We start from the raw sequence: 22767 nt of genomic DNA, 5'->3' as shown, positions 1-22767 counted from the left end.
ACGTCACTGGGCATGTGACGGGGCAGCCAATGGGCAGGAGGTGGCGCCACGTCACGAATGTATAAAGTTAGCGCATTAACTAAAAAAAACATTAATGTCAAATTCAAGGCCGCTGAACGGTCCTTCGAGTTATGAACTCCTCGTGGGCAAACGAGCGCGTTGAGACAGTTTGCGCTTGGTGTGTGTTCTTCTTCTCTTACGACCGTGTCTTTTTTGTTGTTGTTGCGCAATAATACTTGAGTAATGGATTACCAACTTGCCCGGAATGCGGCTCTCACTAGGCGCGTTTTCATTTGGCCTTACCAAGGCGCAGTGAAAACGTAGGCGAGAGCTTGCGCGGACAAGGAACGCGCAGAAAAAAGAAAAAAAAGTTTTACCAAAGCGACTATAATGCTTTCGCATTCCCACACGTAAGCAGTCTTAAGTGTCTCTGTCGAATTTTTTACGTTCCAAGAACTTACTACAGCCGTAAGGTGCTACTCAAAAGCTAATCACTCAAGTTTCGCTTGTGCATTTCTTAAAAACCTCTACGCCTCTCTAAATTATGCACCCTAAACTTATGTACCAGCTGTTCGCTGTACTAAAGAATGCGTCTTTGGTTGGCTGGATATCGGACTTTCTTTACCAGCGTTCGCAATATGTATGTTTCAATTCTACTAACTCTCCCTTGATGCCTGTTTCATCAGGGGTTCCCCAAGGCTCAGTGCTGGTCCTCTATTCTTGCTTTATATTAATGATCTCCCCCTACACACCTCAGTTAGAATATGCCTTGTTTCAGATGGCTGCGTTTTATATCATACCATTAAATCTCCTACTGATCATGTTGTCCTTAACAATTATTTTGCTGACTTCTGTAACTGGTCCAAAGCATGGCAAATGAATATAAACTTTTTCAAAACTGTCTCAATGTCCTTTAAACGAGGCTCATCCTCTTCCTTTGCCTACGCCTTTACCAATACTACTTTAAATAGGGTCTCCGAATTCAAATATTTAGTTATCCTACTAACACACAATTTGTCATGGTCGAAACACATTAATGTCACCTGTAACAAGGCCCTAAAAAGACTAGGTTACTTACATCATCTGCTGTGTCTTGCTCCTCAAGAAACTAAACTTCTTACATATAAAACCCTCATTTGCCCCATCCTCAAATATGGCTGCATTGTATGGAATCCACACAGACACTATGACGTCAAAAAACTAGAATCAGTGCAAAAAAAGGCAGCGCATTTTGTTTGTAGGAGATATGACAAGGAATTTTCGCCGTCTAACTCTCTTCCCCTACTTGTTCTCACTCCTCTTGCAGAGTGTTGTAAACTTGAATGCCTAAAATTCCTTCACACGTTAATCGATTCTCCTTGCCTCTCCTCTCCAGATAACTATTTGACTTTTTCCAAACCCTCATGCACAAGGAGTCACCATGCTCTAAGTATGTCAACCTTTTTTTGCCCGCACTGATTCCTTTAAATACAGTTTTTTTCCATCAACAATTGAAGTCTGAAATTCATTACTGGCCGACATCTGTTCACTACCACTGAACCAATTCACACAAGCTTGTTTATAAGTGTTTGTATGTTTGTTGTTCCTCCCACTCCTGCAATAGCCTCATTGAGGCTGCAGTATGTATGTATAAATAAATAAATAAATAAATAAATAAATAAATAAATAAATAACCACAATGCTTTCAAAACTCATGCGATCGACTGGTCTATATCAAGCATACCAGGTAGCAACACACACAGTTAGTTACAATTGAACGAAGTTGAGCATTATTTCTTGTGTTAACTTTTAAAGCTTATAAGGTTTTAAAGGGAGACCATATCATGAACCTGTGATTACTGTGTTCATGTGAGAAAACATAGTCCTAAGTAACTTCTTTAGAATAGGAGAGACTTTTACACTGCTGCAAAGAATGCATCGCACAGTCACAACTGCTCGATTTTTCCTAGTGCAATTAATGCATCAATATGTGTAATAAGTGGCACCGATTAATCAACCATCTGCACAGATTAACAACAACCCCACCTTAAGCGAGGCCGAAGTTGATCGAGTAGCACTGTTAGTAACATGTTAATCATTATTTCATCGCACAAAAGACATTGGGCCAAGACAGATGTAAATAGGTTTCAAAGTGCATGTACAAATATTTATTCCCCCAGTCAAAGAAAACAAACAAAAATATGGTAAGGTTTCAATGAGCAGCACCGTCATTGACGAATGAGCGAAGCAACAGTGACGATTTGGGTCGTGTGTTAAAATTAAGAACAAACAAAAAACTGAAGTTTGTGTGTGCACACAACACATATCTAATGCATCACGTTCATCCTTCCACTTTCTTAATAGTCCTGCGTCCCTTGTTCGAAGCCGACACCTTTCCAAAAGCCGCGTCGAAGTGCTGGGAGCCAATCAGAATCCGCCCTTCAGCCCCGTCCTTCAGGTACTTGGTCAACGCAATCACCGACGCCTGACGCACGAGCGCGGCCAAGTCGGCGCCGGAGAAGCCCTCACACCTCTCGTCCTTGCCGATTTCTTCCAGAGACACGGTCTCCTCGAGAAGCGGCCTCGTTCCATTTCTCGTCAGCGTCTTCAGAATCTCCACGCGCTCCTGGGAGCTAGGCAGACCTACGTAGAGCACTTCGTCCAGACGACCGGGCCGCAACATGGCCGGGTCGATGATGTCCGGTCTGTTGGTCGCGGCCAGCACGAACACCTGCTTCCTCGGTTCCAGGCCGTCCATCTCGGTCAGAAGCTGGTTGACCACTCGCGACGCGGAGCCCCCGTCCGCCGAATCGGAACGTCGAGGGCACAGAGCGTCCAGCTCGTCGAAGAAGATGACGCAGGGGGCCGAGTTGCGCGCCCTCTGGAAACACTGCCGCACGGCGCGCTCGCTTTCGCCCACGTACATGTTGAGCAACTCGGGACCCTTGACCGAGATGAAGTTGATGCCGGACTCGTTGGCGATAGCCTTGGCCAGGAGGGTCTTGCCGCAGCCGGGAGGTCCGTGCAGCAAGATTCCCGACGGGGTGACGAGACCCAGGGCCTCGTACTTGTCGCGGTGTCGCACGGGAGCCAAGATGGCGACCTGAAGCGCTTCCCGGATGGAAGCGAGGGCGCCCACGTCGTCCCACGTGACGTCCGGCACGGTCGCGAAGCCCTCGCGCTTTGCCGAGGGCTGGACCAGCTTCAGGGCGCCCTCGAAGTCCGCAACGTCGACGCAGAGGTTTTTGAGCTGCTCGTCGTTCAAAGGAGGAACCTCCTTGAGCAGGGAGACGGCGATGTCCAGACGGTACCGCGGACCGTCGCCGGTCGCCTTGACGCCTTCTTCGATTCCGCGAAAAATTCGGTTGATCGCGGACATCGTGGCCTCCCGCGTCAGGGCCATCAGGTCTGCGCCGACGTATCCGGGCGTCCTGTGGGCGACGACGTTCAGCTTCACGTCGGCCCCAAGGGTCAGCTTCCGGCAGAGGACGGTGAGGATCCTTTCGCGGGCAGCTTCGTCGGGAATGCCGAGGCATACCTCGCGGTCGAACCGCCCGGCTCTCCGCAGGGCGGGGTCCAGGGCGTCGGGACGGTTGGTGGCTCCAATGACGAGCACCTCGGCGGGCAGTTCACGCTGCGACAGGTCATCGAGGCTGGACAGGAGTTGAGCGACGATGCGTCGCTCCATCTCCCGCTGCGCGGTCTCGCGCTTGGGCGTCACGGCATCGATCTCGTCGATGAAGAAGACGCACGGGGCGCTGTTGACGGCCTTGTCGAACAGCTCGCGTATGCGCTCCTCGGACTCGCCGGAGACCCCGGCCACAATCTCGGGCGCCGCCACGCGAATCATGGGAAGCTCCAACTCACCCGCGATGGCGTGCGCCAGCAGCGTCTTCCCGCAGCCGGGGGGTCCGTGCAGCAGAAACCCTCGGGGCGGCACAACGCCCAACTTCTTGTACACTTCCGGGTGCTTCAAGTGCATAAGCATGTTGCACACCTCTTCCAACGGGCCTTCCATCCCACCCAAGTCTGCGAACCGCGCCGTAGGATTTATCAGCGCAATTTCTTTCTCCTTGGCCATGCGTTTCTTGAGGTTGTCTTGGATGGCCGCGTCCACGTCGTTGGACTTGGGCTTCTTAGGCGTCCGGCGCGCTTTCTCCGAACCGGCGCCTTTGTCTTTCGGCACCTGCTTGGGGTCGGGCGTCTTGTACAGATCGTTTATGGACTTGTTCATCGTGTTCTGGTCGGGATACGGCACCACGTCTTCGTCTGTAACGCTACTGCCGTCGAGATCGTCTTCACCCACTGTATCCGTAGCCGGCTGCGGGTCGTCCTGCACTATGATCTCCAACGCCTTTGTCACAGAGTAGAGCAGAGCGTTCCTCTTCTTGCGTCTGTACTCCGGATGTCGTCGCTGCAGCGTCGCTACAATATCTTCGGCATCGTCCAGATCGTCGTTCTCGCTCAGAAGTTGCTTGACGCGAGGCAAGAGTCGCGGGTCGCCGCCGAAAGAATACCGCTTGCGCTTTGCTGGCGGCTCGCTCATGCTTATACGCCAGCTAAGCTATAACTTTTACGCATGCGTGGTCATAAACGGTGTAGACGTTGAGCTGGAAGCAAGTTAATTAAACACCGCTGCTGACACGCTCTGAAACAACGTGTAAACAACGCGCACCCACGGACGCTGCCATCTTGATTTCATTGTTGCTAGGTCTTCAACCAGTATTCTGCTGTTCAAAGAACAAATTTTACTAAATTATGACTCGGAATTTTAAGTTTTACAAATTATTTAAAAAACAGTTATATTAAATTTTTACAAAATTTAGCTATTTTGTTTTACTTTTATAGAAAAATTCACAGGCTGATATAGTACAGCGTTCGTTTCGAATTCAAAAGATGGCAGCGCTTATAAAATGTAGCTGACGACGAGATCGCAGACACAACGGAGTGAAGATTGTCAACAACAGCTGGTAAAACTAGAAATCGCGATGGCTCCGAAAGGAAAAGAGAAGAGAAAAGAAGCTAAAAGGCAGAAGTGGAAGCCTCTGGACGCTGAAACGAAACAGTCAACGGAGGAAACGGAACCTAAATCCGATGGAGATGCTCCGTCCAACCCAACGGAGAGCAAAAGCCCATCCGTAGCGACTACGGCTCCTACACCGGTAAAAATAAACACTAGTCTGTCGTTCGTATACAATCAAGAGATCAAACTCTAAAGGCCTGTTCTCGTTGTCGTATATCGCATTGCAGATAGAACCCACGTGCGACCCCCAGTTTAGGAAACGGGGACTCACCAGCAATTGGAGTCGCTACGACGAGCCCGTAGAAGTTGAAACCGAGTACAACAGGAAGCGCGGCGAGGACTTTGAACTCTTGCTGAGCGCATCAGGCGAGTGGACGAGAGTTATTATTGCGAAAAAAAATAATAATAATGGTTGGCATGTTTGATCGAGTGAGCGTTGAGATGTAAGCGTGCTTTCAAACCCTGTCTGCCACGAGCTCCATATCATGTTTCCTGGTCACTGTCGCAGTAGCCGGTAAATTCGGTGCACTGTGCTGAGAGCTAACACAACCGGAAACTGTTGATAACACTTTCTAACTGGGCTTGCCTGAACGAGGCGCTCTCCGTGTCGGCACGATCCATCAGTCGTGCCACTGTGCCCCTCACCGTTAAACGTTCCTTCCCCGTCTGAAGCGAACGTCATCAGTAGTGCCCTTTTACACCAGCCTCAATTCTGCTCGCATATAAGGCAACTGCCTCCATTCTGTACTTATCTCGTGTTGTCGAAGCGAGGTACAGAGGGTCATCGGGAAATACGAAAGTGGGGCAGTATAGTCTGTTGGTAAACTCATGAGGGCTGTTCGCAGAAAGCTGTCATAATTAGCCTAAGCCTTTAAACCATGAAGTCCCTCATAACCCACTGTGGAGTTTCGGGATGTTAAACCTCACAATTCTCACAAAAATCAAGCAACTGTTTAGCCTTTATGGCAACACGATTACTGCTCTCTTATTCATTGAACAAGAGAGGAAAAGGGGAACCCGAGGGGGGGGGGGGGGGCTTGATTTTTTGGTTAGACGCAACGCGCAAGGCATTGGGACAGTGACATCAAGGAAAACTTAGGGGAAGTTAATTACCTGTTGTTTTTAATTGGAATCTAGAAATGATTAGGTAAAGGCAAATGAAAGACAGCTTGCCACCATTGGGAGCTGCACTCACATCTTCCACATCACCTATGCGATGCTGTACCAATTGAGCTACGATGACAGCTGTTCTCCCGTCTGTTGGTTTATTAATCCTGCCCTTCTCCGGAGAGTGGTGCCAGTAATAGAACAACCGAAGAGAACGGGAAGGTAGTTTAGACCTGTTCCTAGGTGGGTGTTGTAGAAAATAATTTGGTGATCCCGCAATCACCTTGAGAATGTTGGCGAATGTGGCTATAGAGACAGAACAACAACAGAGCTTAATGTCTCCCTTCCATGTACTAGCGACATTACACTAACTGCTTGCGAGTTTTCTGTGAATAATTGTCATTTCACCTCTATACTTCATGTGGCTTGCTCCCACTCTTTACGTCCATTAATTGTACATTAAATAACAGTGTAGAATATTAGATCACCTTTCCAGCAACCTTACATCTGTTTCATGCGAAGAGACTGTTTTGTTATTTGGAAAATTGCAACTGTCTGCTTTTAGATTCAGGGTCTGATTATATTCAGCAATGTACAATATGGGCTCTCCTTTCCTTTTTTGCATTTGTACAGTAAACCTACAGCGAAGCATTTGACCAGCTAAGTGAGAAAGTTAATCGAGGCATCGTGCATCTGTGCTTATTAAGTGCTCGTGCATACGGCAGCAAGGACAGGAGCCTTTGCTGGCACTTCATTGCATTCCTTGCACTTTTTGAAGCACTGTGGGATTTTACCAACGGCATATAGTTTGGTAGCCAGTGCTTTCCTAATTTAGACATGTATGTTTTGCTTGCTTGTTTCTTTATACTTACACCCCATAGGAAGGGCTACAACACAGCGACAGTGAAGGTTAGAAAACGTCAGTCAATGGGGATATACTTAAAGCCTACAGAAAAAGCTAGGAAGGCATGTAGCGCTCTCTGTTGGTAGATTGAGAAGGCAAATATGACCACCAGTATTAGAAAGCAGCGAAAATAAAAGTGCACAATCCATGGTGTGTGTGTGAATATGATGGGGCTGGCAGAACACTTATAGGCAACCAAGCAAGCTGTCTTTTTCTGGTGTACCATCGTTACAGTCACATAAGGAAACTTACAGATATTTAACAAAAGAAGTTGCACTGTAGCAAATATCAGCTGTAATTAAACTAAACAAGAACATGTTGCACAGAGAACAGAAAGAAAATATATTGTTCTGTTCCTGTTCATCAGAACAATATGGCATGCAGCTACAGAACATATTGCACACAAGACCTCTAATGAAAAGAACTCACTGAGGAAATGCGTGAACTACAGTCATTTTATTTTACAGCTGGAGCGAGCGCACACTTTCGCTTCAAGGAGCAGCAGGACTGGCAAGATGAACCAGCCGAGCTCAGCGAGTTTCTCTCCATCGACTGCGACACAATCGTTGAGGCGCTGCAAACAATTCCCCTGCACGAGAGGCTTGGCCTACCAGAGGACATTTTCCCGGTGAGAAGTTCTATGAACTTGCTACATACCACTGGTTGTGTTTTGTTATTCATGGCCTGTACAGTCCTTGAGAAATTGTTCTAGTGGGTTTACGCAAATACATTTCCCTTGTCTGTAAATGAGGTCCTAAACGATAATGCACCACTTCCTGGTTAGACATACTCCTGCCCTCTGTGACGTGCCAATCTGACATGTTTATCTCTTTCAAGCTAAAGCATTGTGTTGAATACAACAGACGCTTGAGCAAGTTGGTGAGAATTGATTATTCTAAATGCAGGCATGAAAAGCACAGGCACAAAAAAACACTGAAAAGGAAAATACAAATCCTGAATACTATCAACTGAAATGTTTCATCAAAGGGAAATGTGTCATCCACCTAACTTGTAGCACAAAGCTATAAAGGAAACCTATGCAGGTTTCTCCGAACTAAAGCTTTGCAGTTGAAGAAAAGTTTATCCTGGTCCATGAAACATTCCTATAGGAGAAAAGAAAATACTAAATTTGCACACAGTCTAGCGAAGGCAACTGAAACTTTTTAATCACCGACACATTGTGCTTACTAGAGCGAACGTCTGTGTTATAGCCTCAGTTTTTCTGCCTAAAGAAAAACATTTGAATTGCAGTTAGAAGAACTCGTATGCTAGGTAAGAACATCCAAAATTACTCTCACACCATTTGCATTCTGGCTAAAGAAAAATGACACGGGCATCTAGCACAATACACTGCCTGTATATTCGCATGTTTTCACACTGAACAAGCTTGGACTTGGCAGGTGAACCGTCTCGCATCTTATGGCAGACTGTAGAACGGTCAGTATTGCAGATATGGCAACTTCGCCGGCGAAAACTGCAGGCAGGGACACTACCCTTGCTTTACCTACCCTTCACCCTTCCAAGGTGTCTATGCCACTCGCAACAGGGGCCACTACGGCCCAGACAGCGCCTCTCTCACCGACACAACCAGTACAACGCCAATGCAATATATACTGACACCGCACCCAATGGCAACCGCATGGGTCTGGCCTGGTACAAACCCTCGACCGGTGAGGCCGGGCGCTTCATTTGTACACTACACTACGTGACACCTTCACAGGCAGAACTTTTGGCCATCTGGACCGCCTTACAAGACAATGCAGTGCCATCCACTATCTACACCGACTCATTTGAGGCATTAAAAGACATTGAGGACCCCAGTGTGGAACATGTTACTGCTCTACGCATCTGTCAGATTCTACAGCACAAGCAGAATAATGGTGTTGACGTTAAGGTCCCCTGGATGCGACACGTGGGGGCCCAGGGGGGAGGTAACGAGGTGGCGCCATGGTCCTGCCACCTCACAATCAGATCTACCTTATTGTCTCCAACCTCTCTTACACAGGTCTCCCGATCATGGTGACCATCCCTATGCGCATTTACTGCCGAACTGTCACTTCAAAATGGCACGAATGCACCGCTTCAAGTACACCAACAGGGAGAGACTCGAACATTTCATGCCTCCTCACATGTTGAAAAGGACCTCGGCCTCAGCCGATCCCAGGAAATATTAATAAATAAAGTACTTGCCAACACAGCCAGTACCCCCGACGTAATTCGCAAATGGCAGACATTGGCCGACCGAAAGAAGGGCATTGACGCCTACGCCCCCCGAACATGCACCTTCTGCCACTCCATGTGCGAAGCCAACTTGCAACATCTCATTTTACAGTCCCTCATTCAATAATTATCGATACGGCAGCAATATTTTTCTACATTGCCGTGTTGAAGCTTTACAGAACGACATTCTCGAAAACCCCAATCAACTAGTAAAGTTAGCCCGCTTCGGCGTTGCTAGCAGCCTGGCTCGCGTGATTTAGTGTTTGTCTACGTCTGCTTCGTATGTCCCTCCTCCCCCACCAGCGACCTCCAGTCCTCCCCTTTTTTAATAAAAAAGAATTCATTCATTCATACACCTAAATGAAGGCAGTCACACGAGTGTCTTGAAGTGTTCACCCTTGTTGAAAGCACCATGTGCAAAGCATTGTGTTCCGAGTCGGACATAGCGACATGCTGACACATTTCTGCTGAATGAGCACAAACACAGTGTCAAAATTGGGATCTCTCTCACTTAAGTCTCGTTTCTATCTACGAGCTCAGATTTGGTATGTTGCAAGATCACAACAGCTATAAGTGTCTCTTCAGAAAAATGTTAACCCATGGTTAAACCCAGTCCTTGAAGGACTTGACTGCTTTAAGCTTCCTGCATTGTCCTTTAAGTCCTGCATTGTCCTCAATCCTGCGCATTCGTGCATGAGGTGTCGTAAGTCGAGGAACACACTTGCACTGGAATAAAAGTTTTGCTCATTTCTTTTTCCTCAGGCTAGCGTTATACAGGAGTTCAAAGACGAGGCAGCTGCCTGCAAAGAAAAGTACGAGGCATTCCTTCGGACTGGAAAGCGACAGGCCAAGACAATGCCGGATGTTGGGGAGTCCTTGAAAAACTCTTTACAAGCAGCCATAATTGCAGCAGCCAAGCCAAAGCCCAAGCCAACCAAAGAAGACGATGATTTGGAGGAGTTGCTCAACCTTTCTCTCAAGTCGCCTCGGTTGGACGACTCGCAGAAAGACAAGAGGGGAGAGGATGACAGAAACCTGCAGTTTTTGCTTTCACTCACAGATGAACAAAATGAGAAAGGTCTGCTATAGTATATTGCCAAAGTTTTTATTAATTATGTATTTTATATTAGTTTTTTGTTAATTTTTGCATTTAAATATATGCAACAAAGAAAAACTGATGGTCAACCAAGCGCGTCGCCAACGTTGATGGAGTCATACCCCACATCTCCATCTATTCTAAGGCGTTTATTTACAGGGTATGGAACACGTGCGAGCTTCAACTCGTTGTGAAGGTTTAACCCTACAAGCAGCCAGAACTGTCACTGTGCGTAAATACTGGCGATTCGCCTGGCTGACTGATGCTTCTTCTTAGTTATATTTGATCGCTGGCGATGAGCCTGGCTGACCGGTAGTTTGGTTCCGTTACAATTTTATTATTTTTTTATATTTATACTACTGCCCCATCATTGGGCAATGGCAGGAGTATGAAAAAGTGTATGTTAGTAAGCAAACAATTGGGCCAACACAAGCGAATAATTGAAGCAGTTGACATAAGCAAGTGATTACAATCAGAGAAAAGATAATACAGGTAATGCAAATCACATATTTGAAAGGTATCAAAACTTTTTTGTTTTCCAAGGAACAGATTGTAGTACTGGACATCAAATGCCACTGTTCTATTATACGTGGGGAAAAACCTGTATTTGAATGTGTTAGTATGAGCAAAAAAAAGGTGTTATGTTCAAAGCATGAGAACTACGAGCACAATCTTTATTTAGCAAGTTAGAAAGTCAAAAGTACCCTAAAGCACTTTCTTTTTTTTTTTTAACTGAGCAACACTGAGGAAGAACTGCCTTGCCTTTCATAAAATACAGTCTCCGATAAACTTTTGAAAGGGGCCTGATAAGAACAGATAGATAAAGAGCGCAATGTTTCCTTTTAACTACAGTTTTGCCGATAGCAGTGCTTTGCCTATGACCTCTTTCTTTTCTTTCTGCGGTGTGCTCATGATAATCGTTTGACGTGGGCTACTGACAAAGCTGCCCGAGGGTAACAAAGGAGCGGCGACAGGACGGGCGAGACACATTAACGCCTCATTAGTTCCCCATTTCCATGAAACTCTGGGAAGGCATGCATGCATGCACATGCCCAGTGGCTGGCATATAGGGGCCATTGCGCTTCATCCTACATCATTGAAAACATTGCATAAGGCAGGAAAAGATGTGGAGGTCTGGAAAGCTGCAAGACACAGCAAACTACATAAGAAACAATATTTGTAGGTGCCATGCTGCATGCAGCAAAATGACATTTGGCTTGCATGTTTGTAGAAGAGCGGGGTTTTTTTTTTTTTTTTTTTTGCTGTGTTCTAAAAGTTTTTCAGTGCCTGTTTAAGTGAGAAAAAGAAAGGGCTTCTGGGTATATTCAATTTTGCTTGTATGGCATAGAGATGAAGAGTTGGGCCAAATTGGTGCTTCAAGAGGTAAATTGTCCTTGAAATGCGACACGAGTACACTGGTGCCTTGCATGTAATCTTCCTGCAAGGCCTTCTGCATGCACTGCAGGACAGGACTGCATGGAACATCAGTGTACGTATCCCCTGACAGAGTTTGGGGCAACATGTCTCCCAAATGGTGCTAAAAGCCCTTGAATTCTTACTAAGTAGCCATGCTTCAAGCACTCTGTGGCTTCGATTTCACAATTGCAACATGTTTGCTACAGCCATCAAATAAAATTAATTGCATCTATTAGTTCATTAAGTATCTTATTAATGATTATTCCATGACTTCTGGTGCCCACTGGCATGGATTACACATACAGCCAAAGAAGTCAGCTCCTAATGTCTAATGCATTGTTTATATGATTGCTCAAAGCTTTTGTTAAAAAAAGCGTGGCATAGGCCTGGTGTAGTAAACAGAAATGGCATGAGGTGACGGTAACATTTGTGTAAGGAGCTGAATAAAAAAATTATGCAAAGGTAATCATGTGCTTGGCTGTCATATGCTTAGCACAGGCAAGGGAGCATCCCCTTGCAATCTCAAAGATGCTAAACACTCGCAAGTTCTGAATTGGGGACTCCCTTTTTTTTTGCTTTCATACTTTTCTCAGACGTGTTACCTGCAGTTGAAGAGATGGCCACAACCATTGTTGAACCTCAACTTAAAGCCGCGGAAGAGCCAGTCAAGCCGGCACCTCGTAAGACTTGTTCACAGCCAAGTTCTCTTTGTTACTTCATGTCCTCCTTTTTTTTTAGCTACTTGTGCAAAACATTTATTGCTTCTTGAATATACCGCTGCATTAAATGAGAAATATATTAAGTTAAACTAGATTGAAAGATTAGGCTTTCAATAACGACAAATTGATTATTCGCAGCGAGAGCAGAGCTTTTGTGAGCAAGAAAAAGCGACGACAATGTGGAAATCGGAGTGGCGCCACATATCTTAGAATATGGCACATCTGATGCGACATCAGCACCAGCGGACTCGCAGAGGGCAGCACTCCTATCTAAATACATGGGAATACAGAAATCATTTTTGTTGGCACCTACTGCACTGAATTTGATGGGGTTTGATGCATCTGAAAGAAAACAATGAAATTTACTGAGTGTAGGCAGCAGCTTTCTTTTATTTAGGCCGTCAGTTATTATTTTAAGTGTCAGAAAACAAGTATAAAGTTTTCAGCTCGGTAATACAACAGTGGAAAAATAAACGATATCACAGTATTGTAAATTATGCATATCGAGAGAGTTCTAAATTGGACAAAAATGATGTGTTGTACAACATTTTGTAATATGCCACTAACTTACAAGTAGTGCTTTTGCGAAAGCTTCGTAAACATTGTGACAATTTTCCAGAAATCGTAAACTTGTGCATCTATTTTGTTCGATTTGGATGTTCAAACACAGGGCTACACAGCTGAAAATCTGCAAGTGCCAGAACGAACTCTGTGAGCCACACAGGCTGCACTTAAGAAGCACTGCATCTTTTGCTTGTGGGAAGCCAATCTGGTGTCACTCATTGTTGTCCTCCTTAAGTCTTGTAATCTAGATGAATTGATTGTTGGACTAGTTGGTTTTCCATAACTGAACAAGTAATTTAGCACAACAAAAGCTACACGCCCAAGAAAGGTGGACAAAGACAAGCGCTTGTCATTGTTCAACTTTCTTGTGTCTGTGGTGTTTATTGTGCTAAATTACTTGTTCAGTTAAAGTCTTGCAATGCCGCATCGGTATTCGAAAATCGAAGGTGCCTCTCGTTTAGGGGCATAAAAAAAAATTCCTGTGCAAGGAGGGCACACCTAACGGTAGATGCCAGTTTCAAGGCATCGTTAGCCTTACGTCTCCATGTTTGCTTAGGTTCCTGTAAAACCGAAGGAGGGGATACTCTCCCTGCGCGCTTTTTAGCGCCAGTGAACTTTACAGGTCAGCGCAGCTGTAGCTGCACCGTACAAGTAGCCCAAGCTTGGACATGGGCTGTTTGATTGATTTGGAAGCGATTGATTGATTGATTGAGTGATTGATCGATTGATTGATAAATTTGTGCTTGCGGGCCACATGTTGTACAGCTCTGCTCCAACACATGCAGGCTACAGGCCTGCAATATCCATTTTTTGTTTCAGAGTTACGGGCTTGTACAACTTTATGCTTCAATTTGTCTTGTTAGTTGCCAATATTTGCCAATTTTGATGAAATATTAGAGGCTCTAAATCAAAACACTGTTCCTGTAGTTGGTAGAACTCGGCTTTCTCTCTTATGTGCAACAAGTTTCATTCGAATTCTTTAAGCAGTTGTTTATCGATATCATTTATGCATTCCCCCATACACTACTGTATCACTGTACATTCAAATGTATTTTTAATTATACTAGGATGCATCGTTGGCATTTCGAAGTTTGTCTGCATTTGTAACCACGACTCAACCGAGGCTTTGGAATGTACATTTGGTGCTGCACTATGCTTATAATCTGGCTACATGGGGATTGCAAATCACACCATCATGTAATTATACGTAACAGACATTCTGAACAGTTCTTTTTTGTTTTCGTTTCAATTTATGCTGATGGTAGTTTAACGGAAAAGTGAAAGTTGAGCCCAAGGTGCACTTCGTACATTGCTACGTTCGAGTGCTTGTCAGTGCTGAAGGCTACAAGAATCACGTGGCAAGTGTTTTACTAAACTTTACTGTCTCATGCTTTTGTCAATCCCTTTCTTCTTTTGCAGAACCTCAGAAGCCAACAGTAGACCTAGAAGACTGGTTAGACAGTGTTTTGCAAGACTAACGCGTGGAACATATTTATATAAAGCACATTATTTTGAAACTGAAATCTCTCATGCTTGGCTTTCATCACAATGCAAAGTTCACTGCTGTCAATGTCTATCTGAGCAGTGTAGAAGTCCATTTATGTCGGAAAGCACAAATGGAAAATACAGAAGACAGGACGGCAACTTTTTCTCTGGCTCTCTGTCAGCGTTTTTTTTTTTTTTTTTTCAGAAAGGCTGACAAAAGGGAACATGCAGATTGGCCCTAGTTTGACGTAATAGAATCATGCACGCATCCATGGTGTAACGGGTGGAGCTTTGGGCTATTGTGCTAAAGGACAGCGATTCAAATTTTGCCACCAGACAAGTAATTTTCCTTTTATCGAAGAGGCACAAAATGAGGCAGGGCAGAAACCTAACTACCGACTGCAAGGCAAAGAATGCTTTTCATTAAAACATCAACAGACACACACATCTGTTTAAAATTTTTATTTAAATGCATAATCTAAAAACTTGCAACAAAGGGAAGAGGTACCTACAAGAAACCCTCTTCAATGTGCCAACAGATGTTAATAAAGCAGCGAGTCAATGCAAAGTAAAAACAACTGTGCAGAAGTAACATGAATCATTCAAGTGGCTGCCACACTTATTTCTTTCTCAACATCACTGCGAGATGAGCGCACACAGACGCTGAAATCTCAAACTGCATTATGATGTGCACGTTACATAGTCCTTATAGAGCATCAGTGTTTAAAAGGAGTACTGACACACATTTTCAAAGTAGAATCTCCACCACACATATTTCACATGAAAAGTATTACAATTAGCGAGTATGAAGGTCGGGAAACATAAGATATGTTGATTTGATACTAAGGATGGTGCCGAAATGCCGGCCCTGGAGTCATACTCATTATCGTGACATCATGATACTGAGCAAAATTTGCTGGAATCATGTAGCAAGGAGGCTAGGTACAATCATGTTGCTCGTTTAAAAAAAAATACAAAAGTGCTGCGAGTGTTTTCCTTGCCTGCGGTCTAATATGGCAGCTGTAGTAATCACAGAAATGAAGTGAACCAACGTATCGTAACATCACAACACGTACGCTTTCTCAGTACTAAAACCAAAACACGTTCAACAAATGGCGGTATTTTTTTCCAAGATTTAGATCGGGGCTTTGGACCTTTGCCTAACACGAAAATATGAAAAGTAGAAAATGTCAGTACTCCTTCAAGGTCAACACAGCAGAAACAGTCGCGTCGCATATCAACAGGAACATCTAAGAGCTGGAGTATACAAAGAGTTGCATAGTTTGGTATGAGGAAAAGACCCATTGTTCGTAAATGCGATGTTAAATATTCCCGCATCACTTTCTCATTTGTTCAGAGAGTCTTGGATAACAGCAGTGAGTCAACATTACAGTACAAAACCAGCACTCTGCTGGTGTAACCATAAAATTAAGCAGTAAAAAGAAGACTTAAGTCACTGGCTACTAAAACTACTAAAATTCACAATCTCGGGCGGGGACGGCACAGAAGGCGCAACCTCGACAGGACTGCGCTTTGATAATCGCCATTGGAAGACAGGTCAAAACTATATCTAAATGTCACCATAAACTGTAAAAAATGAGCTTGCGGGTTACAAACACCTATTGTCATCTATGTAGCAGCATTCTTTAAAGGGCATAGATCCACAGTTGCAAAGATGGCAAACTTGGTTATTGGAGTAAACAACACAAAGCATCCAGAGGACAGGCCAAGATACTGTACGCTGTTTATGTACTCAACAACAAATTAAAGTGGCTGAATATAGCTTGGTCTAAATGTGTGGCATACAGTTCCAAAAGACTTCATAGTTAGCATGGATGTTAAGTTTAGATATTGTGACCAAGTAAAGGTGATATAGCTTTTTTTTTCTTTCTTTGTCAATTTAGAAACGATGAGATGCTTTCTGTGAAATTTGCCAAAACAGGTCCGAGTGATATTGGGCATAATAAAAGTATTACTTGGATTATCCAGAACGTGTAATTTTCAGATAGCTGAGTGGTACGTATTGTGTTACAAATCTGTATGAAATAACTATTAGATGTGACTAAAAATAAAGCTTCTTCATGCTATTTTGTTAGCTCAGCCAGGAAGCTGATTGAAGATTCAGTTACTGTAACCATAAGTGCTTTTTCTTTTCACAGCAACAATCAAGGGCTCAGGTGTTGGGCAATCGGGAAAACCAGTATAAATCTAATGTCATCTGAACTAAAGAATAATCACAGCTATTACTGGCCCGTGTGTATTGGTGCAGCTTTTGCTTTAGAGTTGTGCCAGCACGCATAAGTGCACACACAACACAGGGACGTTACCTGTGGGCCTAAATAAAATTGCAATAAGTAGCTAGTGCAAAAACCATCATAAAACAATGTTATTCGGCCCTTAAGTCAAGTATACAGCTCGCAGACGTGACACGCTGGCTTGAATAAACATTCGATTTGTTCGTTACGTGGCGCACGCCATAGAACCATGCCTTGCAGCTGTGATGAATGCGAGCCAAAATACGTAGAAAACATCAGCTACTGCAATGAGTAAGTAAGTACAAAGAAGCGACGAGGATAGCGATAAGAAAATTCAACGTCACAGTGCCACGTGACTGATGAAAGTGCTACAAGTGCCATTGTGCATATGCAAATACATGTGCGCCACCTCTGCCTTTAGAAGAACCACGATTAATGAGCTCTTACAGTGACTTGCGGGCCGGCCAGTCTTCATGACAAACAGTAAGGAAGCTATATGACCGTAACAATGCTAGGGTGCTGTAGTAGCAGTGAAATGTAGATTCTCTGACAAAAGTTCCAAGACTACTCGGCGAGTGATGGGACTGCCCAGCAATGTGGGTGCTCAGCATTATTTTCTTTTCCCCAGCATTTTGTGCTAAAATGAGTCTCGGCAAGCACCAGCTAGCTAAGGCCCAGACGATCTTATTGTACTGGTGCCAGCCGATCGAACGAGAGGAAGCCTGGCAACGCGATGCAATACGCAATCCCACAGGTTTCTGTGCATGCCAGTTCTCTACTGTGCAGTGGAAGTGGTCAACGAATGCATCACCACGAAAATTGAAAAGCAACACTTGTGACTTCAAAAACACAGTACGGAGCTTTGAGAAGCCATTTGAAGCTAATGCATTCTCAAGCTTTTCAAAAGCTTAATGCTAGCAAAAACACGTTAAAATGACTGTGTTTTCAAAACAGTGAGATCTCTTGAAACTGCACTGCGGTCATAAAAATACAAAGATACAATAGAGTACACAGCAGACAAGAGTTCTGCAGGTCGTTTTAAGGAGGACAATGAGTTTCTGACAACAAATATTTTTTCTTTGGTCATAGAATAACAAAAAGTTACTTAATTATGCATTTTATGTAGTAATTTATCTTAAGCTTTAAGTACACACTTTTGCAAGAAGTTATAGAAAAAGAATGTTTCTGCTTCACAGACCTGCATATAGAGAAGGGATATGGACAGGCATGGAAACTGCACTTTATGGTGCAGCCAGACACTGTCACATTCATAACGCTATCTGGTTAGCGTCGCCAGTTAATTTCACAGTACAAGACATCACAAATGTGCCAAGTGGTGCATTCATGACACTACGTGCTTAGCATCACCAGTTAATGTCGCAGTACCAGATGACATTGCAAACGTACATGGTGTTGCAGGCTACATCATGCTGGTACCATCTAGTGGCTGAAATGACAACAGAGACTGATCACAATGGTAGCTTCCATTTCGTGCCTCCAGATGCAACCTAATAGTGCTTTTGCCTTCTTTGTCCTTTTTCCGTGCTTTGTAAAGTTAACCACTCAAACTGCACCTACAGATGATGTTATTTTGAGTCCATCGGCACTGCCATCTTGAGCTTCTACATGAACAGTTTCTTGATTTCGTGCTCAGTGAAGTTAAATTAACACATTTGTGAATCACCAAATGAATGTGCAGAACCATCTTCAAGCATACAAATTGACCCTAGCACCATGCATTAGCTGTTGCAATCACAAAGCACCAGTATTAGCAGCCCAAGATGACAGCAGTCCAATGCTTTTGCAACAGAGTCTATAGGCAGCTCCCACTCCTGTCTATTCTTTCTCCATATACTAAGAGCATTGTCTTTGTGTGTGACCGTAGTCGGAAAAGGAGCATTAAGGTACAATAGCCACATGAAAACCTAAACTAGCAGTGTAAACTTGAACAAACATCACAAAACTCAATGTTAAGGTTTGTAACCAGCGCTGACAAACACAAAGGAAATAAAACAAGCTGCCCATTGCTTACGGCATGCTGTAAGGACAGCATCAACACTATGCATTGCCGAGCGAATCAATCTCAGAATCTTAAAATAAGAATGTGCTCGCATTCCTTCCTGTAAAAAAATAATGTCAAAAAAGAAAGAGCAGGTTATAAAAAGATTAAATCGACTAGTGTTTCGGTGGAACCACTGCAGACAACGCCATCTGGTTGACACCACAGGTACCATCACCACGATAAACTCTGTAGTAGCCCTGAAACAAAAGAAGATATATGTATAAAGTTTGTTTGCATAATTCAATGGTTCAATGAGTGTTTCAAAGGTTGGAAAGGTGTAAAAGTGCAGTTAGATGAGCATGACTAACAAAATGGTATGTAATGAAATGATAGATGTAACGAAAACACAGTTCCAATTGAAATCGTTGTGGGAAAATCATGCATTCAAGAATTCACTTTAAATAACTAAAATATTTTCATCAATGGATATCAATGAACATTCTGTTCTAAAGATAAAGTGGTAAATTGGCTATTTTGTGCAGTCCGTTCATTTTAAAAGAGTGTTCAATGCTGCTTTACACGCATGTGATGCAGTCCTACACATCACACACTAATGTGTTAAACACTGCCTACATCAGCTCCATCTTCTCAATGTCACCTGGTTTGTCACATGTCACCTTTAGCGTGACACTTTGCTTGTTGCCTAAACTGCCAACAAGCACACTGCAGCATGCAATATTTCATTAAACTTTTGGGTGTTGGGTGGACAATGAGGCAACATATCATCTTTGTCGTTGCGCTACGAGGACACCTAGTAGTGAACACTGAAGTCCTCTGTCACAGTGCACAAAAAGTCATTGATTTTCTGCATCTTATGCACGGGGTTTTTGCACCGGTCCATGTCCATAACAAGAGCCGTGAGCGACACCAACAGTCAATAAACTTTGCTACGTTATGTGTCGTTTAAAACAAGTAGCATAAAATTTTAGATTAACTAACTTCTGAGTAGATGGTGCGAGCAGTCTACGAATGTTCCATGTTCAAATATTATTATCTCAGGCACAGTCAGAGGTGTGCATCGGTGGCCAAACATACAAGCACAGCCCTTTAAGGGTAAAATCAACGGCCAGATAGGGATAATAGAAGTAAATAAAACTTTAAGCTTTAAGTAAATAAACATTAAGCAAGTTAAAAGTCGTCAAAATACAGACATTCTAGGTCCCACAAAGGAAATCGTATACACAAGGTCCCTGTGAGGGAAACCAAAAGGTCTCTTATTAAAGGTATCGCAACTTGGCCAGCACTGTGTTTTTATCTACTGTTATGAATGTACGGTCAGAGCCAAGTACGGCTAAGATATTATAATATAAGAAGTGCTGTGTCTCTTTTAACTTAAGTATAGTGAGGTTTAATTGTAATCACTGCACATTACTATTTTAAGTCATTATGAGATCCTGAAAACAGGTGTGCGCATGGCAATTTATTGAGATAGAATTTGAAAGCGTGGAGTGAATGTGACAGAGAAGAAAGATGAAATGTTGGCATTTCTAAATGGAATAAAGTCTGAAAGGAATGAAACACTTAACAGCAATTGCAGAAAAAAAAAACATGCAGATCCCATGCACTTTTGAAACTAGTGTTAGCAAAGCTTTGATGCGAATTGATACGAATGTGGCAGAGGATTTTGGCGATGGATGCATCCCGTAATGGTCATCCACTACAATAGCGTAATTTGCAGAGTAAAAGCAAGTTTAACTATGGGCAATACTATTATCAAGTGATCGCTTTCGGTGATCGCTTTCGGTGATCGCTTTCGGTGATCGCTTTCGGTGATCAAGTAGACTGCCGCAAGCATTCCTGGCACTGTCCAAAGATAGCGAGCTTGGTATAGTGCCAGAAATGCTGTCGGCTGTGTATGGACACGTCTGGTGTCGAGTCTTGCAAAACCTATCAAAAGTGATCCTATCCCAGACAGCAACAGCTTCTACTCGATGAGATGACGACAATACACCAAACTGCAGGCGGCTAGGCAAAGAAAGCTTCACTTTAAAAAGCAGCAAGGTTTGAGCTTGTTGGCTGAAAGGCAATGCTAGCCTCACCTTCTCTCCCCAGTACTTGCCCCAGCTGTTCTTCACAATCCAGTATGGTACATGCTTGCGACGGAAACTTCGTTCTGTGCAGAGAAAAAAAATGTGTCACTGCAGTTGGAAATACAATGCTGAGGAGGAGTGCAAGCTAGGTTTCTGCGTATTTGGAGTCTGTGCTGTTTAATGGTCAATCTCGTGCTGCCATAAAATGCGAGCTTGCCAATCAACAAAGGCTACCAAGGAACGTGCTCCAAGTGCCCGGCTCCTGTTGCAACGCGCTCAACACCTGCTTTGGCTGTGGCCTGGAGCACGGGCGATCGGACTTAAGATCTTGAGAAGACCTCGACTGAAGCCACATGTATCTTAAAACTACACCTGTTAGGTGACAGCAAGTCTGCAGATAAATTGCTTCAGTTCTTGCACAATTCAGAGTTACAAGCTTCTATTTGATCTTCTCTTATTCCCCACATGTCTTAGTTCCAATCCTCCTGAAAAAAAAGACAGAAAGAGCTTTGTGCGTGCTCAATGTCCATCATGAATCGGCATTGTTTACACATACAGTAAACCTTGGTTTACTTAAAGCTATAAGAACCGGTAAAAATTTCGACAAGCGGAGTTTCAAGATAAGCGAAGTCACGAAAATAAAAGCATAGATTACATGAAGCCTTTCCAAAATACCGCTAGTAATATTTCCAGCCACTTTTGCAAGCATCGCGGACGGAGACATCAGCGTCAACGGGCCGACGGCGTTACTGGAAACGACGCAACAGCATTAGTGACACTGCGCCGAGACAGCATGCTTGGCACCAAATCAATACAATTGATCCTAATGTTTGAAGCCAGTCATCCAAGCACAACCGTTTTCAGACATGCAAAAAGCTGACGCTGCTATTCTCGCACCCTGATGAATTAAGGACAATAGAACTTCGAAAACCGAAACTAAGAAAGAGTGCAATTGTGACGCCTTTATAGCAAACGCCCGCAAGTGAAATGGCATTTGCGTCTCACTGTCGTGCAACCATGAAGTGAACATCCTTATCAAGCTGCGATCCTGCTGAAACGCTGTGTGTTCGCAAGCTAGCTTCTTTTAGGCGCAGGGTATGGGCTGATCGTGTCTGCTCAAAAGTGCCGACCATCTTGCCCAAGGTAATGATTAATACACCACTGACAGGATCCTAAATGATAGGGAGAAAAAGGGACCGACTCGCAGCGCTCCACTGCGGCATGAGGCCACAGAAAGTGGCAGCAAACAGCCGAGCAAGTGTGCATAAATGGTGATAAAATGAAAAAAAGGGGAAGGATAAGTGGGGAGTGCAGCCCAGTATGGCGTCCGACTCGGCTAACGAGTGCAAGCAAAGCTGCTGACGCTGCCCTACTGTCTCTTTCCTGGTATTTCTGAGTCAAGATTGCATGATATCCGGAATTTGGTGCAAAGACTTTTCGAGATAAGAGGTGAAAAACAGATGGGTTGAAACCATGGTCAGAAAAAAAAAATCAACTCAACCAATATTTCGTGGTATCAGAATTCGAGTTAATGAGAGTTTGCTGTAGATGTGTCCATACCAGCTTGCCCAAGTGTCAGCTCTCATGGACCTGCGCATCCTCTTAACTTTAATGAAGACTGGTCTTGAAATTACCTTATGGCACCGCATATAGACAACCCTCTTTTCAAAAAATGAGCTTTCCAAAATAGGTGGACTCGCCTACATACGGACTCAACCTATATGTGGGGTCTATTAGTCTATGACAAGCATCACGATGGCTTAAAGCCAATTCTGGAGTCAGTTTCCAGTAAATTTTTTTTCAGCCAATGACGTACTTGGCAAACTACCAATGTTAATGTTCACAAAATTACATGGACATGACACAGGAAAGGGGGGACAGAGAATAGCACGCTGTTTCTTTTTAAA

The 22767-nt window shown here is 43.9% G+C and overlaps 3 protein-coding genes across 3 annotated transcripts in view; 1 reads left to right on the top strand and 2 right to left on the bottom strand.

The window, feature by feature from the left end:
• Positions 1–2120: 2120 nt before the first annotated feature.
• On the bottom strand, positions 2121–4704 carry smid (nuclear valosin-containing protein-like smid). Its single transcript, XM_075699811.1, has one exon. The coding sequence runs from the start codon at positions 4523–4525 to the stop codon at positions 2321–2323; it is 2205 nt and encodes a 734-aa protein (XP_075555926.1). The 5' UTR covers positions 4526–4704; the 3' UTR covers positions 2121–2320.
• A 157-nt stretch (positions 4705–4861) lies between these two features.
• On the top strand, positions 4862–14551 carry Aven (Apoptosis and caspase activation inhibitor). The gene is made up of 6 exons (XM_075699813.1): positions 4862–5141; positions 5230–5368; positions 7481–7641; positions 9996–10311; positions 12339–12425; positions 14448–14551. Exons 1-6 carry the CDS (start codon positions 4968–4970, stop codon positions 14504–14506), a joined length of 936 nt encoding a protein of 311 aa, XP_075555928.1. The 5' UTR covers positions 4862–4967; the 3' UTR covers positions 14507–14551.
• Positions 14552–14960: 409 nt separating this feature from the next.
• Positions 14961–22767, bottom strand: part of LOC142588245 (cathepsin L-like) — a 31339-nt gene continuing 23532 nt past the window's right edge. The window contains exons 13-14 of the mRNA XM_075699812.1: positions 20870–20943; positions 14961–19027 (exon numbers count right to left, since the gene is read on the bottom strand). Coding sequence (XP_075555927.1) covers positions 18944–19027; positions 20870–20943 — 158 coding nt within the window. The 3' untranslated portion in view covers positions 14961–18943. The remainder of the gene's footprint in view (positions 19028–20869; positions 20944–22767) is intronic.

This window comes from Dermacentor variabilis, chromosome 7, assembly GCF_050947875.1.
Source record: "Dermacentor variabilis isolate Ectoservices chromosome 7, ASM5094787v1, whole genome shotgun sequence".
NCBI lineage: Eukaryota > Metazoa > Arthropoda > Arachnida > Ixodida > Ixodidae > Dermacentor > Dermacentor variabilis.
The sequence above is the reverse complement of the archived record's forward strand: the minus strand, read 5'-3'. Positions and strand labels throughout refer to the sequence as shown.